Source organism: Micromys minutus, assembly GCF_963924665.1.
Source record: "Micromys minutus genome assembly, chromosome: 2".
NCBI classification, from domain to species: domain Eukaryota; kingdom Metazoa; phylum Chordata; class Mammalia; order Rodentia; family Muridae; genus Micromys; species Micromys minutus.
Window position 1 is genome coordinate 31,851,872 of NC_137971.1, and position 21,414 is coordinate 31,873,285.

Genomic DNA, 21,414 nt, shown 5'->3' on the forward strand with positions numbered 1-21,414 from the left:
CTTCCTTTTGAATAAAAGTATACTTTAACTAGGTGAATTGTACAGTGTGTCTTTCCAGATTATTACTATATGTATATGAAATTTAGTCTCAATATCATGTCTAGATTTATTATTTAAAATATATTACATAAAACCATTGAGCTTGATTCATTTATAGTATAATAAATTGTGTTCAATGTGACTTTCATGAATTAGGCTCATGTTTCTGATATCTAATTTTTCAGTCCCTTTCCCACGTATCTGTCCATCTACTACCAGCTATCTGTATACAAACAGACACACTTGCATGTACATACATGCAGTCATCCAACCTTAACAAGAAATGTCTTAGATTTATAAAATGCTCTATGTGTGTAAGTAAATCTTCATTAACTCATTTACCAAACATATTAAGCAAGTTTATCATCTTAAAACACACTAATATTTATTCCAAATTTTCTTTTTTTTTCAGAATATATGAAGGTTTATTTAGATAATATATATATATATTGAACAACTTTATTTTAAAAAACAAAGATAAATTAATAAATTTTAAGCATTTTTGCATAAAAGTATATGAATACATTTTTGTCAGTGCTTGGCTTTTTTTTCAAAGGTTTGATAGTGTGCATTAAGGTCTTACAAGTTACAATGAACATAAAGTACATGGAAAACAGGATGTAACCCAGAATTAGTGAAAGTTTTCTTGGTGTGTAAGGATTGAGCATAATGGTTTTTTCTTTTTTTTCTTTCTTTTTTTTTTTCTTGAACCTCACACAGTCTGTGAGTTGTTTCTGGGGTGTTCAGAGCTTTCTGGGTTTAGTATCCCATTATCAGTGACTGCATATTATGTCTGTCTTTTGTGACTGGGTTATCTCACTCAGGATGATATTCTCTAGATGCAACCATTTTCTTAAGAATTTCGTTAAGTCATTGTTTCTGATAGCTGAGTAGTACCCCATTGTGTAAATGTACCACAATTTTTGTATCCATTCATCTACTGAAGGACATCTAGGTTCTTTCCAGCTTCTGGCTATTATAAATAGAGCTGCTATGAACATTGCGGTGCATGTATCTTTGTTGTATATTGGAGTGTCTCTGGGGTATATGCCCAGAAGTGGAATAGCTGGATCTTCAGGTAGTACTATGTCCAATTTTCTGAGGAATCGCCAGACTGATTTCCAGAGTGGTTGTATCAGTTTATAACCCCACCAACAGTGGAGAAGTGTTCCTCTTTCTCCACAACCTCGCCAGCATCTGCTGTCATCTGAGTTTTGGATCTTGGCCAATCTGACTGGTGTGAGGTGGAATCTCAGGGTTGTTTTGATTTGCATTTCTCTGATGGCTTAGGATGTCGAGCATTTCTTTAGATGCTTCTCAGCCATTCGATATTCCTCAATTGAAAACTTTTTGTCTAGCTCTGTATCCCATTTTTAATAGGGTTGTTTGATTCTCTGGTGTCTAGCTTCTTGAGTTCTTTGTATACCTTGGATATTAGGCCTCTATCTGATGTGGGGTTGGTAAAGATCTTCTCCCACTCTGTTGGCTGCAGTTTTGTTTTCTTGACAGTGTCCTTAGCCTTACAGAAACTTTGCAATCTCATTAAGTCCCATTTGTCAATCTTTGACCTTAGAGCACAAGTCATTGGTGTTTTGTTCAGGAAATTTTCTCCTGTGCTGGTGGTATAATGGTGAGCATAGCTGCCTTCCAAATTTTCATTTTAAAAAGATATGTTTAAAAACTTCCTTAGAAAAACTAAGGTAAAGCAACGTTAAAGTCAGAATAGAAAGACAACTTTGTTTTTCAGATGTTTTTAACTCAGTAACAGGAATTTTTGTAAAGAATGATTTCACTTAATAAATACAAAAGGTATTAACTGTTATTGGTTTAATATTTTTGTGAGTCTTCAATCCTGGCTTCATTGTTTTTATATTGAATATGTATGCAAATGAGCCCACTCACTGGCTAGAAGTATTTGTTTTTGGGACATCTTTGTAAGTAGTCAACTATATGTCTACCACGCATCCTTGCACAGCAACTTCAAGATTATTCTTTCTCTGCCTTCCCTGTCAACTGTCAAGTTGTGTGTGTGTCTATAGGTGTGTGTATTGTGTCTGTGTGTTCGTATATCTGTCATAGCAGCCATTAGAACTGGAAACTGTATACTTGAGCATCTGTTCTCCAAAACATCTTTCCTCTCTTTAGAGGCTCATATCAGTTGTGAGCCGTTTAGTTCATTCACCCTTCACTTTTCTTCTTTGTACGTTCTAATGAATCCCCAAACTAGTATAGATTATTTTCACCTTCCTTGCATCTTCATTTCTTAGGAGCTTTAGAAAGCTTCTCCAGTGTACCCTGATTCCCATTCTCTCCTGTCATTTGAAACCTGTCCCTGCCTCTTCTAGGATTAATCTCGGTAAGACTGATAAAACAGTAAAATTCTTGCAGTAAGGAGACTGGTCTGAAACCAAATCTGTGTGTTAGTGTTAGAGCATGTCAAGAGCTCATAATTCTGTCACAATAGTTTCTCATTCTCTTCACCACTCCATCCTCTTCCCAACCAGTTTCTTTGCATTTCACGTACAATGTTCTGATGTGGGCTGATTGGCTTTCTTTTGTATTTAACTGGTTATGTTACAATGGTATTGGTAAGTGGATGCATTTCTGTTGAAATTATAAATTAAGCAGGTTTTGGTGGTCTAACCTGATAAGTTAAGCATTGAATATTTACTGAAGATACAGTATGATTTTGAACTTTCTTACTATGTACCATGTTGAATATTATTTTTATATAATAATGTCTTCAGATGTTTGTTTTCAGACTTTTCCATCATAAAGTGGAGGAAACTGAATTATTGTCTAAGGGACTATTTACTGAGTGAGTTAATGTTACTGTGAGATGCATGGTCTGTAGTGAAGCACATTGTAGAAGGGTGTGAAAAGCAGCTTACTGAGTGAGCTGTGGTCTTTTTTCTCCAATTAGGCTTTAGATTACCAGCAGATAAAGAGTGGGTTTGAATTTTTGGAAAGAAGTGAAATTCCTCCTTGTGTGAGACCCTTGTCTTAGAGCCAGCACCAACAAGAACACACCCCTTGACATGGGGTACAGACTCTTATTTGCACAATAAAAAGGTTCTAGAGGTTGGATGCCACATAGAGCCCACATATTTAGCAGTGATGTACTGTACACAGAAAGAGTCAAATGTCTTAAAAAAAATAAACTTACATGTTAATGGGAGAAAACCCTTTCCTGGTAACTACTGTTATGCCTAAACTTCTCTGGGTATTCAAGGTCTGAGAATCATTTAACACTATTAAAAGATCATAACTGTTCTTATGTAAATCTATTTTCAGAAATACATAAAAGCATAAGAAAATGTAGTTAACCACATCACTAATTCAAACTTTACAGTAGTTTAAAAAAATAGAACAAAAATGCCTAGCTATATGGAATTGATTATTTAATAATGTATTCATGCAGTGAAACAAGTTTATTAATGTGCAAATGAATACTGCTGTCTACATGGAAAGAGAGGTGCCAGTGTTAAGCAGAACACTTAATAGAATATGTTATTTATTATAATTATATAGTTAATTTAACTTATGTTAAAATGATATATGTGTAAGCATAAATAAACATGAGTAAATGAGCAATATATATATATATATATAAACATGCAATATGTATGCATAAAATAGAGCACATATAGTATGTGTGAAAAGCCCTAAGGATATGTATAATCTGTACTGAACTGCTACCCTTATATCCTTTTACTGTATTTTTTCTTATTTATGTTGTTATTTTTCTATGATCATATTTTAGTACATTTAAACTATTTACAAATGCTGTTTTAAGAGCTAACATCTAAGAACAAAGAAGTTGCTATCGCCAGCTGAGATGTGGAAGAAGACTAAGGTTTCCCCAGAGAAATAGAACGAATGATTTAGACGCAGTTGGCTTTTAAATGTCTAAGATTAAGTCCCTCTCTAATGTGTAGTGTGTAGGGTCAGTGAAGTTGTTAGAGCTGGACGGATAGGATTAGGGATACATCAAAGTGAAATTTCAATTTTAATTTTACCTGTGCAATTACATAGAATAAACTATAAATACTGTTTTCATAAAAATATAAATGTAGTCTATGTTTTATATAGGAACTCTATATATGCCTTCAAAGAAACTTATCTTAAAATTACTATAATGATTCCCACTTAAAACCTCTTACTAATTTTCATTTGTCTGATCTGTTGCATAGAAAACAGGGGCCCACACTGGCCTAATAAATTGCTGGAACTTAGTTTGGCAAGTTGTAAGTTGGGTACTGAGAAAAAAAACAAACAAACAAAGAAACAACAACAACAAAAAAAAAAACCCTCTTTGCCCTTTGATTATCTGTCAAGCAGTTTGTTGACAAATAATTACATTTTGATCCTGAGAGGTTTTTTTTTTCTTTTAATCTTAAAATACTGTATAGCACTGGAAGTATCAAACAATTTAGACAATCACTGAGAAGTAACTTTAAATTTTCCTCTCTTCATTGTTACAAAATATGAAACTTCCCAAGCAGAAGCAGAAGGAAGATTACAGTAATCAGGTTTCTTGGCAGGTAGCATGTCTACATTTTCTCAAAAGAGGTTTTGTTGTTGTTTTCAGTTCTGTGAATTAATTTGCATTTGTTGGTTTGCATTGATAGCCCTTGAGATTTCTGGTCCCAAACCATAAACTCACACAACATATGTTTCTACCTAGTAGCATTCAGTGTTTGTTTTTCTTTTACTCTTTAGGGACCACTTTTGGCCAATTGAATCCATTTATTCTCTGACTTACTCTAAATCTTCTAAAATGGTTTTAAATTCTTATCTGGTTGTGTAGATCAAACCTTGAAGTAGTGAGAAAACAGGGCTGTGCGTGCTGCTGGTCCAGACACCTGTCTTCCTCATTAGCTGTTCTAGCTCTCAGAAGGCCTGTTCATGGCTTCTGCTGATACCCTCCCTGTGATGCCCTGCATGTGTTCTCTGATGATGCTCTGTGAGAAGCTGCTGAGTTGAACTTTCTATCTGTGACCTATCCTAGGAGCAGGCTTCCTGGGTGTGCCAGTGTGATGACAACATGGTCCAGAGACTGGAAACAGACTTCAAGATGACCTTGCAGCAGCAGAGCACTCTGGAGCAGTGGGCTGCTTGGCTGGACAATGTGATGATGCAAGCACTGAAGCCCTACGAAGGAAGGCCCAGCTTCCCTAAGGCTGCACGGCAGTTTCTGCTCAAGTGGTCTTTCTACAGGTAACCTTGACACTACACTGAGCTTTCTTCAAGCTCTGTGAATGTGTGTATGTGCACACTATCCACATAAAAAGAGCTTAGACTTGGTGGGATACCCAACTCTGTGACTGTGATGTATAGGAATTAAATGGGAAATTTATTGAATTGAACATTTTTACTAGGAAAGGAGACCCCCTTTCTCAAAGCTGGTAAGTTTTCAGAGAGTTATTTCTGAGAGTCTATGTGGATTGGTATTTCTCAATCTGTTGGTTGCTACCCCTTTAAGGTTGTCAAATGTGCTTTCACAGGGGTCACCTAAGAATACAGAGACATTTACATTGCAATACAAATTACAATATAACAGTAGCAAAATTATAGTTATGAAGTAGCAACAAAAATAACATTTTGGTTGGGGTCACCACCACAGGAGGAACTATAGTAAAGGGTCTCAGCATTTGAAAGATTAAGAACCACTAGTCTAGGTGCCGTGTTCAGCAACAGTCAGCAAAGGTCTCTAGTCCTCCCTCTGCTCCTGCCTTCTTATGGGTACCCTTCTTTTGTTCCTTCTTGAGCAGCTCTTAAACTGTAGTTGTTAGACGGTGGCCTCACATCCACTTAGACACCTTAGAAATGTTCCTTGTTAGGTCATTCCCTGAGTCTACTTGAGTCAGAATCCACAGAGGGAAGGCTTAGCAATCTGAGCTTTGAAATCCTCCAGGCAGTCCCAGTTTGCACTCAAAACTACCTAATTAATGTGTTAATTTTGTTATTGTATTTGCTTTCAAACCTGACTAACTATCAAAGAGTAGACCATCTGTGTTCTTTTTAACCCTTGGTTACTGTTGAGACCCGCTGACTTGTTCATATTCTTGCTTGTTGGGAGGTAATATTTAGAAGGATAATTGGAATCAGTTCTTTTCTGATGATGATGATGTATGACTAGTATCTAGTAGGTAGTAACGTGTTTTACTTATAATGAGCCTTTTACTAAAATATTTCAGATGGAAATACATTTCTTTGTGGCCATGTAATCAGCACTAAAAAGAAAGGACTTACTAATTATATGATGTATGATGAAAAAATTGAAATGATTGGTTGGCCCCAAATTTGAACAAACATTTATGAGCTGTTATTGGTCAGGACTTGTGCCATATCTGTGTAGAATATGATGGTCAGATGGATTTCTGCATGAAATCTCAGTTAGGGGCAGTTTATATCTCTCAGTACATACAAGTTTTAGATCCAGGTTAGTGGGATCATTCAAATAAAAAAGCAAACACTTGTATTTTTATTTTTACTACAGGATCAAATACAACCATCAAAAATTTAAATTAACTAACTTTTCATCTCACAGAATAGAAATCCATTTGTCATATAATTCAAAACTCTAATTTGGAAATAAATTTTATTGTTGTTTTTGGCTTTTTCTGAAAGGATCTCTCTGCATAGCCTTGGTTGTCCTAGAACTCACTAATGTAGATCAAGCTGATCTTGAACTCTGCCTCCACAGCGCTGGGATTAAAAGGCATGTGCCAGTATGCCTGGCAGAAATATATTTTCTTGATCTCTTGAAATTCAGTACCTACCCTATATAGCAATAGAAGACACACACACACACACACACACACACACACTTCCTCTTATGTGCTGTGTTAGTGTCAGGCTTGCCCTTCTCCCTATGGGGGTGTTGTGTTCTCCCCCCCCCCCCCCCCCCCCCGCATTCAGTTGACATTATTGTAGAAACACACCCCTGGAGCCTTTGTCACTACAGAGATCCATTGTAGGAATCCTGAAAAGAAAGAAAATTACTCACTTGTATTTTGTGTTCTCTGCAGATACACAAACCCAGTAGATCATCACTTGCCTGCCCTCTGTCCTCCCTGAGTTGGGGATAATTGGCTTGTTATTATTAGACACCATTACAGTTATTATTTTCATTTCAGAAAGATTTGACGGCCAGGGCCACCTAGGAAAGAGACATTCAAGCAGATGCATACCTCCTGCTGGTAGGAAGGGTAATGTCTGAACCACTTCTCACTAAGGAATGCTGAGTAGTGAAAACTGGGGCATAAAGGTTTTTATGTTGCAATTAAAATTGTAAATTCACAGAGGGTATTATAAATTTGCTAGCCACATATACAGTCTCTTCATGCTTAGAAATCTGATATTTAACCTAGTAATTTCTAAAATTGTCTTCCTATCTATGTGCATAGTCGCATAGAAGCAACCTGACAGGGAATCAGCTCACACAGCAGGTGTTACTCTGTGGCAGATACACTCTGCTCCATCAAGGGCTGCTTAGTTATTTACTTCAACTACCTTAGGTTTGCTAACATAGACCTTGGAAAATCCGGAAATGCAAATTTTATATGGACTATTTTTTTTTCTTCTTTGTTTTGTAAATAAGGCAAGAGAGGGTTCCTGGTGACCATCCAAGCATTCCTAGTTGGGTGCAAGGTGGGGTTACAGCAATCAACACTGACTTTGCTCATTGTCTAAATTTTTAGAATTAGAATTACAGAAATTTTTGATTACTGTCATGTTCCTCTACAGAATTCTCAGAACACTTGTAGATCCAGTAGTGTTTTTCTCACCCCCTCTCTAATCTCCAGTCTTATGGTGCAATAGACAGCAGGTGTTCTCTTTAACCTGTATGTGTTTACTTTGTTAAGATTAATTGTTAAGATTAATTAGCCACTTGTCATCACTGGGCTGCATTTTAAGTATCTTTGTTCAGCAACATAGCTGGGGTAATAAGTGAATACTCCACCCTTAGATTCCTTTCAAGATCACTGACTTTGGGTTCAGTGTTATTTGATATTTAATTATTATGTTACATTGCTTTTCTTGTTTATGTGCAGTACATTCTCTGCTTTAAACTTTTGTCATGGAAAAATATTTACTGTCATGGAAAAATATTTACTTTCAAAAAATTACTATATCATATTCATGTAAATTACTTGACAAGTCGATAACAGTGTGTCATTGGCACATAAATGAGCTATTCTTTCACTTGTAATAATACATTTATGCATTAATTATAAACCTTTAAGGAGGCTTAAGGCATTAAGATATTTTACAGACACACAGAAACCATTACCTGGAACTGTTTATTATAATGAATACACCATTAACTCTAGTATGTGCTTTACTGTAGTAATGACCAGTTTTGTTAAGCTCCCAAATATGTTAGATGCTCTGGCCTGCATGGCTGGATCCTGGAAGCCTTATTGGGAGGGATAAGAAATTAGGAAAAGACTGCATAGTTGAAATGTGTAGTTGGATAGACTGTATGTTTAGATGTAGACACACCAGTAGCCCAAATACTCAGCAAATTTATTATACATAGTATATCATGGAGGAGGGAAGTGGTCTCTGAAGGGGAGGAGTCTCATGGGGACATAAACACAAAGTTATCTGGGATGTGGAAGCTGTGGTTAGTAGTCTTTGCAATACTGTTTTTAGCTAAAGGTCAATAGTTAGCCAATTTATACTCAGACTACAGAAAAGCCTTGCCATTCTCCTGAGTCTGAACCAGGAAGCCTGCTATTACCCTGAGTCCAAGACAAGGAAGGCCTTGCTGTGATTCTGAGCCTGAGGCATCAGCATCATTGCCATAACCATGCCTATGCCGTGGGCGCTCGTTCATACAGGGTGTATTTATCCACCTTATTCATGAGGGTATATCCCACGGTAATTACTCAGCCAAGGGTGTAGCTGCTTGTGAGTGTGAATGATGAGCACTAACTGCACGTGTGGCTATATCCTTGCAGTTTGAAGTACAACAACAAACCTAGCGCATTTTATTTCCCTTTTTCTCAGCTGCACAGATAGAAGGTTCATTCTTGTCTCAACAGTCAATATTTTTTTTCCTCTAAAGTTAACAGCCTCCATTTTAAGCTTATTTTAAGGAGCCATTTTGGCAGTAATGTGGTATTCTGAGTTGTTGACATTGCTGGAACCATTATACAACTTGGACTTGTTGGGCAATCAGAGCTGTTTCCTAGGTGGTGGGGGCCAGAAAGCAGATTTCATCACTCTGTGCAGAAGCACATGTGGTCTGGAAGTTTTTGATTATTTCTAGAATTTACACATTTACACTTTTAAAGTGGCCAAAACTGCCAAGAAAATCAAAAATGTGGATAAAGGGAATTAACTGCTGTGTGTTGCTTCATTTGACTGTCAGACCAACTCAGTAGCCTTAAAAATGGTTATGTGGTTGTAAGCAAGATTGCAGAGGCCACCTGTAACCTCCTAGGTAGGAGGCTGAGACAGGAAGATCGATAGACATGCCAATCCAAGCTTCATAATGAGACTTGGGCCAGCCTGGGATACAATGTGGGCCCCTGGCTTGTCTAAAGGCATTCTATAAATGGGTTTAGCTTTATCTTTTCTTCTGTTTTTACAATGATTAAAAAAAGAATAACTCTTCAGTCTTATAAACAAATTATAAATAATACTTTTTGTCCTGTGTTATAATAAATTGTAGTTGCTGCATTGCATTTACTCATTTGTTTTTATATGCTTTAATTCATTTTATCCTTGAAATAACTGTGTATGTTAGCTTAGACTAAAAATGCTGCTTTCACATTCCCTAGAGAAAACAACCTCAGGGAAATTGCTTATTTGAGGTTAAAAGTCAAGTAGCAAAGAGCCAGCATCAGAACCCAGAGCTTCTGCCCTCGGATGTCAGCTCATGCTATGTCGCTTGCCAGAGTGAGCGTAGGGGATCTCATGTATTTACATCTCTGGTTTGAAAAGGTTGGAAAATGAAGCCAAAAACAAAAGTAAAGCCTACTTGCTATTCTTTTATTTGCCTGGAATTTTATAATTGGTTATTATAAAATAAGGCTTTTCTTTTGCATCTTCCTTCTGGGAATATAATGACAGTTTTAGTATTTATTGGCCAAAAGAAAAAAAAAAATCTTCAAAAAAGGGCAGCTGAGTACAAACTGGTATAAAACACACATGCATAAATACATATGTTATTTTCACTGTGAGTCACAGATATCATACTTATATCTGAAGTATGAAACAAGGTTATTAGTTGGTACATCTTTGGTAAACCCATAGTTTTCTTAGTTGTATTTTTAATGTAAAAGAGTTTCTTGTTAGTATTCTATCATATAGCTCATATTTATATAATATATACATTAAATGTTCATGTTTTCTAGACTTCCTCTGTCTAGTGGTAGGAAAATCACCTTAATCTAAATGAAAACCACAGAGAAACTAGAGTCCCTACTCACTGCACACCTCCAATTAGACTGCTTCAGGGAATGTCGGCTAGTATTTCTCTTTGAAACCTAACACAAAGTATATTCTATGGGTCATGGTCATTTAGCAATGACAAGTGTCAATGATCATCAATTAATTGTTCCCTTTTGAGTTGAGTTTTCTTATACCAGGGATGAATTTTCAGCCTTTGTTTCTATTCGGCTCTGATCCACTTGTAAGTATGACAGATGAACCACACATTGTGGTAATGAAGACAGGTCTGTTCTACCTAGCTCTAGATCTACATCAGGGTCAAGGCTTGGAGAGCAAGACCTCTTTCTTACCATTGGAATGAGTCAGGCCAACTGCTTTCAATGATGAAGTTGTTCTGTCCAGGTTTGATACTATAAAAGCCTATGCTTCCATTTAGTCTCCCAGCTTACCTGCTCTGAAAGTAGTGACACATCAAACTGCAACTGCAGTCACTAACTGTGGCTTTCTCTCTGCCCGTTCTCTTGAACAGCTCAATGGTTATCCGGGACTTAACCTTACGCAGTGCTGCTAGCTTCGGCTCCTTTCACCTGATCCGGCTACTCTATGATGAGTACATGTTCTACTTAGTAGAGCATCGTGTTGCTCAAGTGACAGGAGAGACACCGATAGCAGTGATGGGCGAGGTAAGAGCTGTGGTCCACTGTTTGGTTCTTCAGTATACTTCTAAATGATTGACTGAAGCAGACTGATGGTGTGTGTGGTTTCAATCACAGAATTCTAAGGTTGAAGAGTCCATCTTATCAGTGGAATGTTTTATTTCATTTTCCATACCCACAATAAAAACAACAAAACTTTGAGAAACATAGGCTTTGAAAAGAAAAACTACTGAGTAGGAGATAAAGACCAATGTCTGTGTAAAAGCTAATGCCCTCAAACAAACAATAAACAAATAGACAACAAACCCAAGAGTTAAGTCTGTATTTTGTAAGCTTCTTCCTAGCCTTCAAGAAGGAAATGGATGGTTCTGCTTCAGAATGCCCATGATGATGGCAGTGAGAACTGACAAGCCTCCCTGTGTTGCAAACACGGTTACAGTCCTTTGCATATAATAAAATATTAACAATATACTGCAACCCTTTGAAATTAAGTCATTCTTTTTCCTGCTTTATCAGTCTGCCCCTAAGGTTCATGCAGTAAGCATGGGTTCAGGGATGCTCAGTGGGTCTATAGCTAGTAAACACTAGATACATTTTGCTGAACACATGGTCTGATTTTTCAAGCCCGTGCCTTTGATCACTAATGGTGTTTCTAGAATTTCTAGATAATTATAAAAATGACTTATCTACACACACTGTCAGAAAGCGGTGATTCATACAAGACCATGAATAAGAATTGGTTAATATAATGAGCAATAGGTACAAATGCTGAAATAATTCAGCTCTGACTCATTTTGTTACACTGAATTGGAGTACTTTATATCTTGGTGAATTACGTTATTTCAGGCAAAAATTACAAAATACCTAAAGCAGTAAAGCTGTTGATTTTTAATCATTTTTAATTTATATGTGTATATGGTTAGGTTTACCAAAAAAAAGACGAAGAAAATAAGGGGCCACTAGCCAGTCAGTCCAGCTAATCAGTGAGCGTTGTTTCAATGAGAAACCCTACCTCAAAAAAGTAGACAGTGTTAGTGGAAAACATCACATGTCAATAATCCCACAGACACACACAGAGGAGACAAGGGGAGTTGTAAAGTTCAGTACTGCTAAAATTACTGGTTAATAAGTATAACAATAAAAGTGTAAATAAAATCATCAAAAATACTTTAATTACCTAAGTTCTACAAGTTCTTCTACAAGTATTCTAATATAAGTAAACTGTATATCAAACAGTACTTTTTAAAAATTTTATAAGCGTATGAATGCTTTGTGTATATGCCTATGTACCATGTATATACCTGGTGCCCAGGGAAGCCATACAGGATGCCAGATGCACTAAGACTGGTATTGTAGACAGCTATGAGCTGCCATGTGGGTGCTGGAGTAAACACAGGACCTCTAGAAGAGTAGCTCATGCCCATAATGGCTGAGCTATCTCTCTAGCCCTAAGTGTCAAATATTTCTAACATTTTTAACATTCATCTTTTCCATTTAAAATCAGCATCCTTTCCGATTTGATGATATATATACATACATACATGTGTATGATTATGTTTAAATGATACTGAATAGATGTGTGTAAGGTGGAATAAGAAATGCAGTAGCTTTTAAACAATAGGTCAAACAATTCAGATGTTCCTTAAATTTGACCATCTTTACTTTAGCTCTGTAGATATCTCCTTATAAGATGCCCATTTGAAATGAAAGATTTCTCACCTCAGGGCTCAACACTTCTGAATGGATCTGTCTTTTAGTGCATTTAACATTTTGCCACAAAGCCCTGGTTCTCTGGATCTTTAACAGAATGAACAAGATAATGAGAACAGTGATTATTACTGTCACCATGTGGCTTCACCTGTGTGGTCTTTGTTTCCCTTGTGTCTCTAAAGAACAAAGGTACAGCCCATCACACTGAAGGTTTACCTCCTCACAAGAGCCTGCAGCCAGTAGCTCTGCAGAATTAAAGTCAGATACAGTGTTAGCACTGCCACATAATCAATGTAATAGACACTCTTAGCTACATGAATAGGCTGCAAATGAGTAGGATAAATTACAGCACAGTGCAAAGATATACTAATAAAATATGGGTGTAACAATAAGATGTAAATTAGCTTCTGTAAAGTCAGAGCTCTAAACGTAATCCTAGTCTGTTTGCTTATTGTACCCTTACCCAGTGTGTTAGAAAATTCTTTTTTGGTATCTACATCAATGCACCAATCTGTCTACAAAGCAAACCAAGGCCAATTTTCTCCATTGAATCTCCCTGCCCCACACCCACCCCTCATAGCACTGTGCTTCAAAGACTGTTTAGATAGCATAGTCTTTGGGCCTTAATCCTACTATCTTATTCAAAATTATTTTATATCTGTGGAAAGGAGGTGGATAGTCAAGAAACAGAAAGTTGCCACCTCCCACCCCATTCACTCCTTCCACCCCCTGGGACCCAGACGCCTCATGTTCTTCTCACATATTATTCTAAACTTACCCTCACTTTGCCCTTTGGAATTTCTCTTCCCAAAGACCTACTTGACATGGTGTCACTTGCATGCCTGTAACCCCAGCACTTGGGAAGTAGAGGCAAGGAGAACTGAGGATTCAGGCCAGCCTGATCTGAATATCAAATTTAAGGCACACAACTCTACTGCATGAGTATTAGCTCAATAAATGAGTGTGTGTGTGTGTGTGTGTGTGTGTGTGTGTGTGTGTGTGTGTGTGTGTAGAGGGGTGGGGGAAGAAAGAAGAGAAGGGAAAATGGAAGAAATAGGGAGGATGAGGGTGGGGAAGGTGTAATGCCCTTGTCAAACACCAAATTCACAAGTGCCTTCACACAGAGTAGGGAGACCAGTCAGACCAGAGTGTATTGAGATTCATAAAATTCACCATTTCTTACAACTATAGCAACTTTTTAATCATAATTATTAATATCATCATAAAATCAATAATTATTGGTATTGAAAATGTATTCATTAGTTGTATTATGGTCCTGAACTTCCCGCTTGTGTTTCTGTTTTGGTAGAGGTCTCTATGGTCCTATCTGAGCATCATTTTGAATGTCTTTCTGTTTTGACCCATCTCTAAGTACTCACTAAGCCTTCTCAATTTCAAGTCTTTCATAGTGTAGTCAATAGTGTCTTATGCAGAAGCTGATTGAGTTATCCCCTACCTGAAACTCCTCAGTAGTTTAATCTGTTAGTTAAGGAAAAAGAATTCTCCCTTTGTACAAGAGGCATCTAAAACCTGGCCCTGGCACCCCATTAGCCTCAACATCTCACTTCTGCTCCCCTTTTTGCAGCCATGCTAGTCTTTTGTGCCTTTTCAACTACCAACTCTGTTGCATCTTTAGACCAGGACATAGTGGTTCCTTCTCCCTGAGGATCTCATTCCACCTTTCCTTATCCATTCTAATTCTAATAGGAATTCATGGTCTCAACAGTTCCTCAGTGGGGCCCAGTCCTCACTGACTGTTTTATATGACCTTCTCCCCTTAAGTTTGGACTTTTACTTTTTGCTCTAAAGCCTACACAATGGTAACTGCATAGCTCTCTATATGGTTTGTATAGTTGAAGGTGTGATAGCTGTAAAAGTTAACACAGAACTTTTAAATCAAAAGTCTGGTGTTGAAAACCAGACTTTTTTATCTCTAAAATTAGTTGACTTATTACCTAGCAATTCTGTTACGATTAGATATGACAGTAAACAAACAACTTTGACTCCGTCTTGGAACTTGCATTGCAATGGGAGATACATCTGTAAAGGTTGCTTGTATTTCCTCAGATGAAGGGATGAGATGAGAGCCACACCCAAGCTGTGTAAATATATGTTGTGGGCTGAGCCCAGAGCATTTTCTTCTCTGTTCTAACTATCCCTAGGCCTAGGTCTGGAAGCTTCTAGCCTCCATACAATCTAATCTTCCAAGCTAGCTGATTCAAACTGGCTTCTCTCAGCTTCTCATTGCTTGTCCTCAAAATAACTCTGGCAATTTGTTCTAAATCTTCTGGATCCTGCTTACTGTCTGGCTTCAACTGCCTCTGCCGACCTTCCCTAAACTGCAGGAACTCATGAACGAACTTACATTCACTGCACTGACTCCCAACTAGCAGCCTTGCTCAAACTGCCCTTCTCAAATAATTTCTCTTTCCTATGCTGTAAGAAACTTTTCGTGAGAGTTGATCATATCCTATCTCTGACTCGTTCTTAACAAATATTTCTCTGATTCATTACATTGTCTGCCCCTCAATTATAGGTCACTCTCAAACATGGCCACTTCCTTCTATAAACTAATTTTACCTTAACAGTGTGTACTAAGGGTGTGCCTATATTCCAGCCTGAGGGATTAAAGGTGTGTGGCAAGTCTGAATTCCAGCCAGATCACAAGTACCTTTGTTTGTGATCCCTTGCCAGCTCAACTGTGTTGCTGAATTAATTCCTCTACATGAATATTTATTGAGCAGTCCATAACTACATTGTTACATTCTTAGTACCACAAAGAGGGGGTTTAGAAGATTAGGAGGTGCTTGAAGCAAGGGGCAGTTGTTACCTAGGAAGGTCATAAAAGGGTTTTCTGAAGAAATAATATTGAGATGAAAAATATTTCTTTGTTTCTTTGTTTTGTTTTTTGCATACGTGATAGAAAACAGAATTTATTTACAGCCAGGATTCATGCAATTTTCACATGTTTATATAAGTATTTTAAGTGTGCCCATAGGCTCTCTGGCAGTGGTGAGGTTTTACGTGTGTGCATAAGATAGACAAGTTACACCTGTCACACACCTGTTAAACCTGGCAAATAAAAATTTCAAAATTCATAAAATATTCTTACAGGGCAAACTGAGCAAAAAAAACTTTTTAAAATAGTGTGTCTGTTTAGAATCTGTTCAGAAGTCTGTGGTGTGTATGTTTTCTTATATATTAAATACACAATTTACTAACATTCACTGAACACGTACAGTTCAGGTTGCTTCATGAAATGATTCTCCATGGTGAACATTTTATATATTTATATTTAAAGTTAATTATATTTGGATTATTTTTATCATGACTATACTCATATGTTGTTAGTTTTAAACCTTCTCAGTAACCAGCATTTTAAAAGAAAAAATTATGACCTAGGCATGGTGGCACATACCTATAATATGGGCATTTCAAGCCTGAGGCAAAGAATTGTGTGTTCAAGGGTAATCTGTGTTATAGTAATAAAGTCCTGATTCAAAATCTAAAAGTAGAAACAAAGTAACTCTTTGTTTAGTTCTGAACACAAACATGGAAAATAGCCTACCTGGAGAAAATATTTTCCAAATTCATTGAAGTTAATATCTTTAAAAGGGAGGGGTTTTAAAAACAACAAAAAAAACAAAAACAAACTAGAAACCCGAAGAGAAACAGTAAGAATTCAGCAGGCAGTCTTTAGTAAGTGTGGGTTAAAGTACCTTTTCATAGAAGTCTAGCCAAGCACAGAGCATGGGAACTTAACCTAACATCAAACAAAGGCAGTTAGTGTCAGTGGGCAGGATCTGCGGCAGGAGAGTACACGCTCCAGCCTGGGGGGCAGCACACTTACATTACAGCATGTTGTGAAAGCAGGACTTGTATTAAGTTGAGGTTTTATAGGGAGCAAAAACTACATGTATAGCAGTAAATTAGAGCATATGGAATGCTTGTCAAAATCTATGCTGTCATTTGTAAGTGACAAGTGAGCTTACCATCACTTGCTAATAGGTGAGTTAAAGTCATAGCTTGTCACTTTTCTAGGTGTTGTAATTTCACATTTATTATTATTATCCAAAACTGTGCAAAAGATGTATTGGTATCAGCTGTCACCACTAAGGTCAACAAGAGTGAAAGTCACACATCAGAAATGGCAAAATTTCTAACATTGCTAACAGCTAACTGAACAAAATGTTTCTGTCTCAGTGACCAGAGCTCATGATCCACATTTATCTTCATCATCATGTAAATTGCTTGCATATGTTTTCCATATAGGGACTATGTTATTATCCTTGTATCCTTACCATACATAATACTCCAAACATACCACCCCAAACATATGTGTGTCAGTGCTCATCCCCTCTCATAGCATGTAAACCAGACACATAGAATGTAACATTTTATCATTTTGTTCTAGGGCTTCCTTTTTGGGTTTTCATGGATGTCTCTTGGTCATCCTCCCTGTCTTTCCATTTTTTTTCTGAGACATTTAGAATATGCAAAGTAAACGCAATATTATTTTAGGAAAGTTGCATTGGAAAGTCAAATGTATTAGAAAACAAATTCCTTTCAGCTCCTTTGTACCCTGCCCCCCCCCCCACACACCAGTCGTAAATGATTTTTTTTTCAGAATCTGTTATTTGATTTCAGCTCTAAGTTTGCTTTTTTATGTTAGCATATGTTCAGAAACCTGGAAGTAAAGGATGAATCTGACACCCTGAAGGAGCCATGAAGAAGTCTTTCATGTGTCCCTCCATCCACCCGATTCCTAGGATTAGCTCTTTGAAACTCTTCCCACCTTTCTCCAGGCTTGTCTTTCTGTTTGTTTTTTTCTTTGCACATGAGAAGATTGTCTGTTTATTACAACATAAGAGAAGGACTTAATTTTGATTCTATTATGAGTCCAAAGCTTCAGCCCTACCCTACGGTATCTGGGCTCATGGCTGGCTCATCCCTCCAACCTCTCAGTCCCTCCTCTATGGGAGCAGAGCATCCAACAATAAGTACTGAGAGAGTCATTCTGGGAGATACAAATGATGAGCGGGCAGACTGCCAACTTACAGGACTTCTCACTGGTTCCCAGGGCTCATATATGAGATGTCTTTGCTTAAGAAAAGAAGGTCCCAGGCCAAGTGGACCTTCTTCTAGAATATTTCAGAGAACCACTCCATGTTTAAATCATCAAACCTGAATTGTTTGAAACACTTGAACAACAGAAATAGTCACTGTAGACCTGAGTGATAGCTCAGTAGGGAACCCTCTTTGGCAGTCCCTGTCACTGGGTCTTTAGAGAACTTTTTGACTGGAGGCTTCTTGGATATACCCCCACAAGGCCAAGATCTAGTCAGATTAAGCATGACAGCTCCACCTACTGGTGTCTGTACCATACTCCATTATCCTGTGCCTGCCTATCCCAAGTGACCCTAGGAAATGTCTTGTCCTGTGGGTCTTTGTGTTATTTCTTCTGTTTTGTGCCAGGAACTTGCTTTGTAGTTCATGCTGGCCTCCAGTTCATTACATCCTCCTGCCTCAGCCCTCTGAGTGCTGATATTATAGGTGTGTATCTGATTTAAAGTAACAAAGTTCTTTTCTTAAGGAAACTACATTATGTCATTGTTTTACTAAAATACACTGATCAAAGTGTCAGGAAAGATGTTCTCAACAAGAATATGGGCTGTGAGTTAAAATAGCATAAGCTCTAGAAATGTAACTCATTCATCTTGAAGAGAACTTTTCTAACCCTCAGTCTCATTTTCTCTCCAGGTAATCACTGCTGTTGTAGTGGTTTGAATGAAAATGGCTCCCTTAGGCTCTTAGGGAGAGGCATTAGTTGAAAGGATTAGGACATGTGGCCTAGTTGGAATGGGTGTGGACTTGTTGGAGGAAGTGTGTCTCTTAGGGGGTGAGCTTTGAGGTTTCAGAAGCTCAAGTCAGGCTCAGTGTCACTCTCTCTCTACCTGTCACCTGTTGATCCAAATGTAGAAGTCTTAACTAATTTCCAGCACTATGTCTGCCTGCATGCCACCATACTTCCTGCCATGATGACAATGGACTAAACTTCTAGACTGTAAGCCAGCCTCAATTAAATGCTTTTTTTTAATAAGGGTTACCATGGCCATGGCCTCTATTCACTGCAATAAAGCCCTAACCTCAGACAGCTGCTTATAATCAAATTCTACTTCTCTCCTGTAATAAATTAAGGCTATTCTTTGCTATTAGGTATTATGCATGGTCTCAGTGGGAACTAATCTGTTCAAGAGCAGGCTTTCTTTCTCTTCTATACATTGTTTTTTATTTGCATAAAGCATGTTCTTCCAGCCTCAACCTAACATTTGCAGGACCAGGGGTATCATATGTCTAAATATTTCAAACATTTTGAACCAACTGTAAATAAAAGCTGCTCCATCCATCTACTTTTAACAGATAGAGCTTGATAACTAAGGACTTATGGCTTACATTTAACCTTCTATCTCTTCCAATGTCCATTCAAGAAAATAGAAACGCCGATGAGCCAGCCTCTGCCCTTATATACTCTTTTCTGTTTCACTCTTCTCATCTTATCATGTGTGCACCCCTCAGGCTAGTGTTCAGGATTTTTCTGCACCTTGTGAATGAGTTGGCTGCGCTATCCCACCCCACCCTCATGTCTGAAGAGATTTGCATAGGTCTGGGAAGGAACTCAGGGCCACTGGGCAGGGAATTCTGAGATTCCAGTATACTATACAGTAGTATAGTAGAAAGGTAGACTGTAGGAGGGAAACAACTGACTCCTGGGGGGAACACCCCCAGGGCAAGGCAAAGTAGGACTCTCAAGTGGGCTCAGGACAGAGACTGCCCCCTGCTCTGGCTTTGGTGACAGTCAACATTCCTACATTTAAAACTGTCTCCTTTCCAAAGCAACTGTGGCCTGTATGGCCTTTCACTCCACTATGTGCATACTCTCTAATGACTGTCCTTTAGAGATCTGGAAACTTTGTGAAGATGCATTTGCTGATATATGCCTAGGGAAAAAATGTGAATGGTTAAAGCTGTATCTGAAATATGCTGCAGTGTGGGGGTATATAGTCACATTGCCACGGCATCAGGCCAGCCTCAAAGAGCAGGACATTAACAATGAAAGCTGCCATTGTATGGAGGAAAGTGACATAAATCTTTGTCTTTTTGTCACTTTCACTGAGGACTCTTAGAGAATATATAGGAAGGCACATGTATAGGAGAAAGCAACCAAAAAAAAAAAAAAAAAAAAAAAAAAAAAAACCAATACTTTTTCAAGTAAACATGAGTATTTCCTGCAGAATAAAGTTGGAAATTTTTAAGTCTACAACTCATACCCCAGTTGTGAAACCTTGTACCAATGCTAACTGCAAAATGGTTCTCATTTGATAGATGTTTAAGAAAAATAATGTTCGGGACACCTTAAAAATTCAAAATTTAAGGCCTACTTCTCAGTCAAAAGTAGTAGTTGTCTCTACTTGACCTTGACCTTAGTTAACAAACATAAAGCATTGACCATTGTCGAGCTTCATGTGACTTATAAAATCTAGAATTTTCCAAAAATTCAAGCCAGTAATAGAGTGTTAAAAGATTATGATTAGCTTGGGGAGTTCTAAATCTGCTTGTGAACAGTTTTCTGTGCTTCTGTGTGAGAATCTTTAAAGGGCCATATTTCTTACCTCACTTTTCGGAGTGTAAGAAGAAGCAATTGGCCAAACTCATATGAGCCACCCACCATTTCTAGTTGCATGGTCTCCAGCTTCTCTGAAAACATTCTGCATGTGTGCATCACGTCCATGTGCAGGTCAGGCCTTCTCATGGTGTTATAGTTATTAATCAGTATAAAGCCATCAGTTCCAGCCCCAATCCCACATAGAATGTATAGGTCAGCAACCTCAAGCCAAAGCCTAACAGGCTAGGTAAGATTCCTACAGACTCTTCAGCTGAGAGGTATTCATCTCTAATGATTACAGAACAAAATTTTAAGGTTCTATCCACAGTGTTGGAAACAGAGTGTGAAGACAATCTGGTTTTGTCTCTGTTCTATGCTGTTTGATAAATGCACACATTTAGTCATAATGATAACCCTGCCTGATTCATAGAGAAGAAAATCAGATGCTTGGAGAATGTAATTGGCCTAGGGCCACTAGCTTATAATGGCAGAATTGTGATTTAAATGCAGCCAAACTGGTCTATAGCTTGTGTTTTTCTTGTCCTGCTCTACTCATCACTTTAAATTGCATAGTTAAAAAGTTGTGTTTATTCTTGCTTGAGCCTTAGTCTTGTCATCATTAAAATAAACCTATCCAGGAGTATTGTGAGGTTAAGTTAGGTGAACTGAAGATGGAGTCATACAGTAAGTGCAGGATGCAGCCTTCTCCAGGCTGTTCCCATGAGTCCAAGCCACATCACCCATTGCAGCAACAAAGACCCTGGGAAGCTCACTTGTGTTAGCACCATGCTATTATGTTGTGAGGTCTACAGTGTTAGAGCCCAGCAGGCAGATGCCCAGTTGCTGGCAGTATGAGGCAGACAGACACGTGGTATTTGATCTTAGTTCCATTCCCTTCCTTTTGCATAAGTTTATAAATATGGAAATTCTATGCAT

The 21,414-nt window shown here is 37.8% G+C and overlaps 1 protein-coding gene across 3 annotated transcripts in view; it reads left to right on the plus strand.

The window, feature by feature from the left end:
* The window catches only part of RFX3 (regulatory factor X3), a gene marked incomplete at both ends in the record, with an annotated part of 132,046 nt that overhangs the window by 102,415 nt on the left and 8,217 nt on the right, over positions 1-21,414 (plus strand). For all 3 annotated transcript variants that reach the window (XM_080911323.1, XM_080911321.1, XM_080911322.1), the window contains 2 exons: positions 5,051-5,259; positions 10,979-11,132. In XM_080911323.1, coding sequence (XP_080767449.1) covers positions 5,051-5,259; positions 10,979-11,132 — 363 coding nt within the window. The remainder of the gene's footprint in view (positions 1-5,050; positions 5,260-10,978; positions 11,133-21,414) is intronic.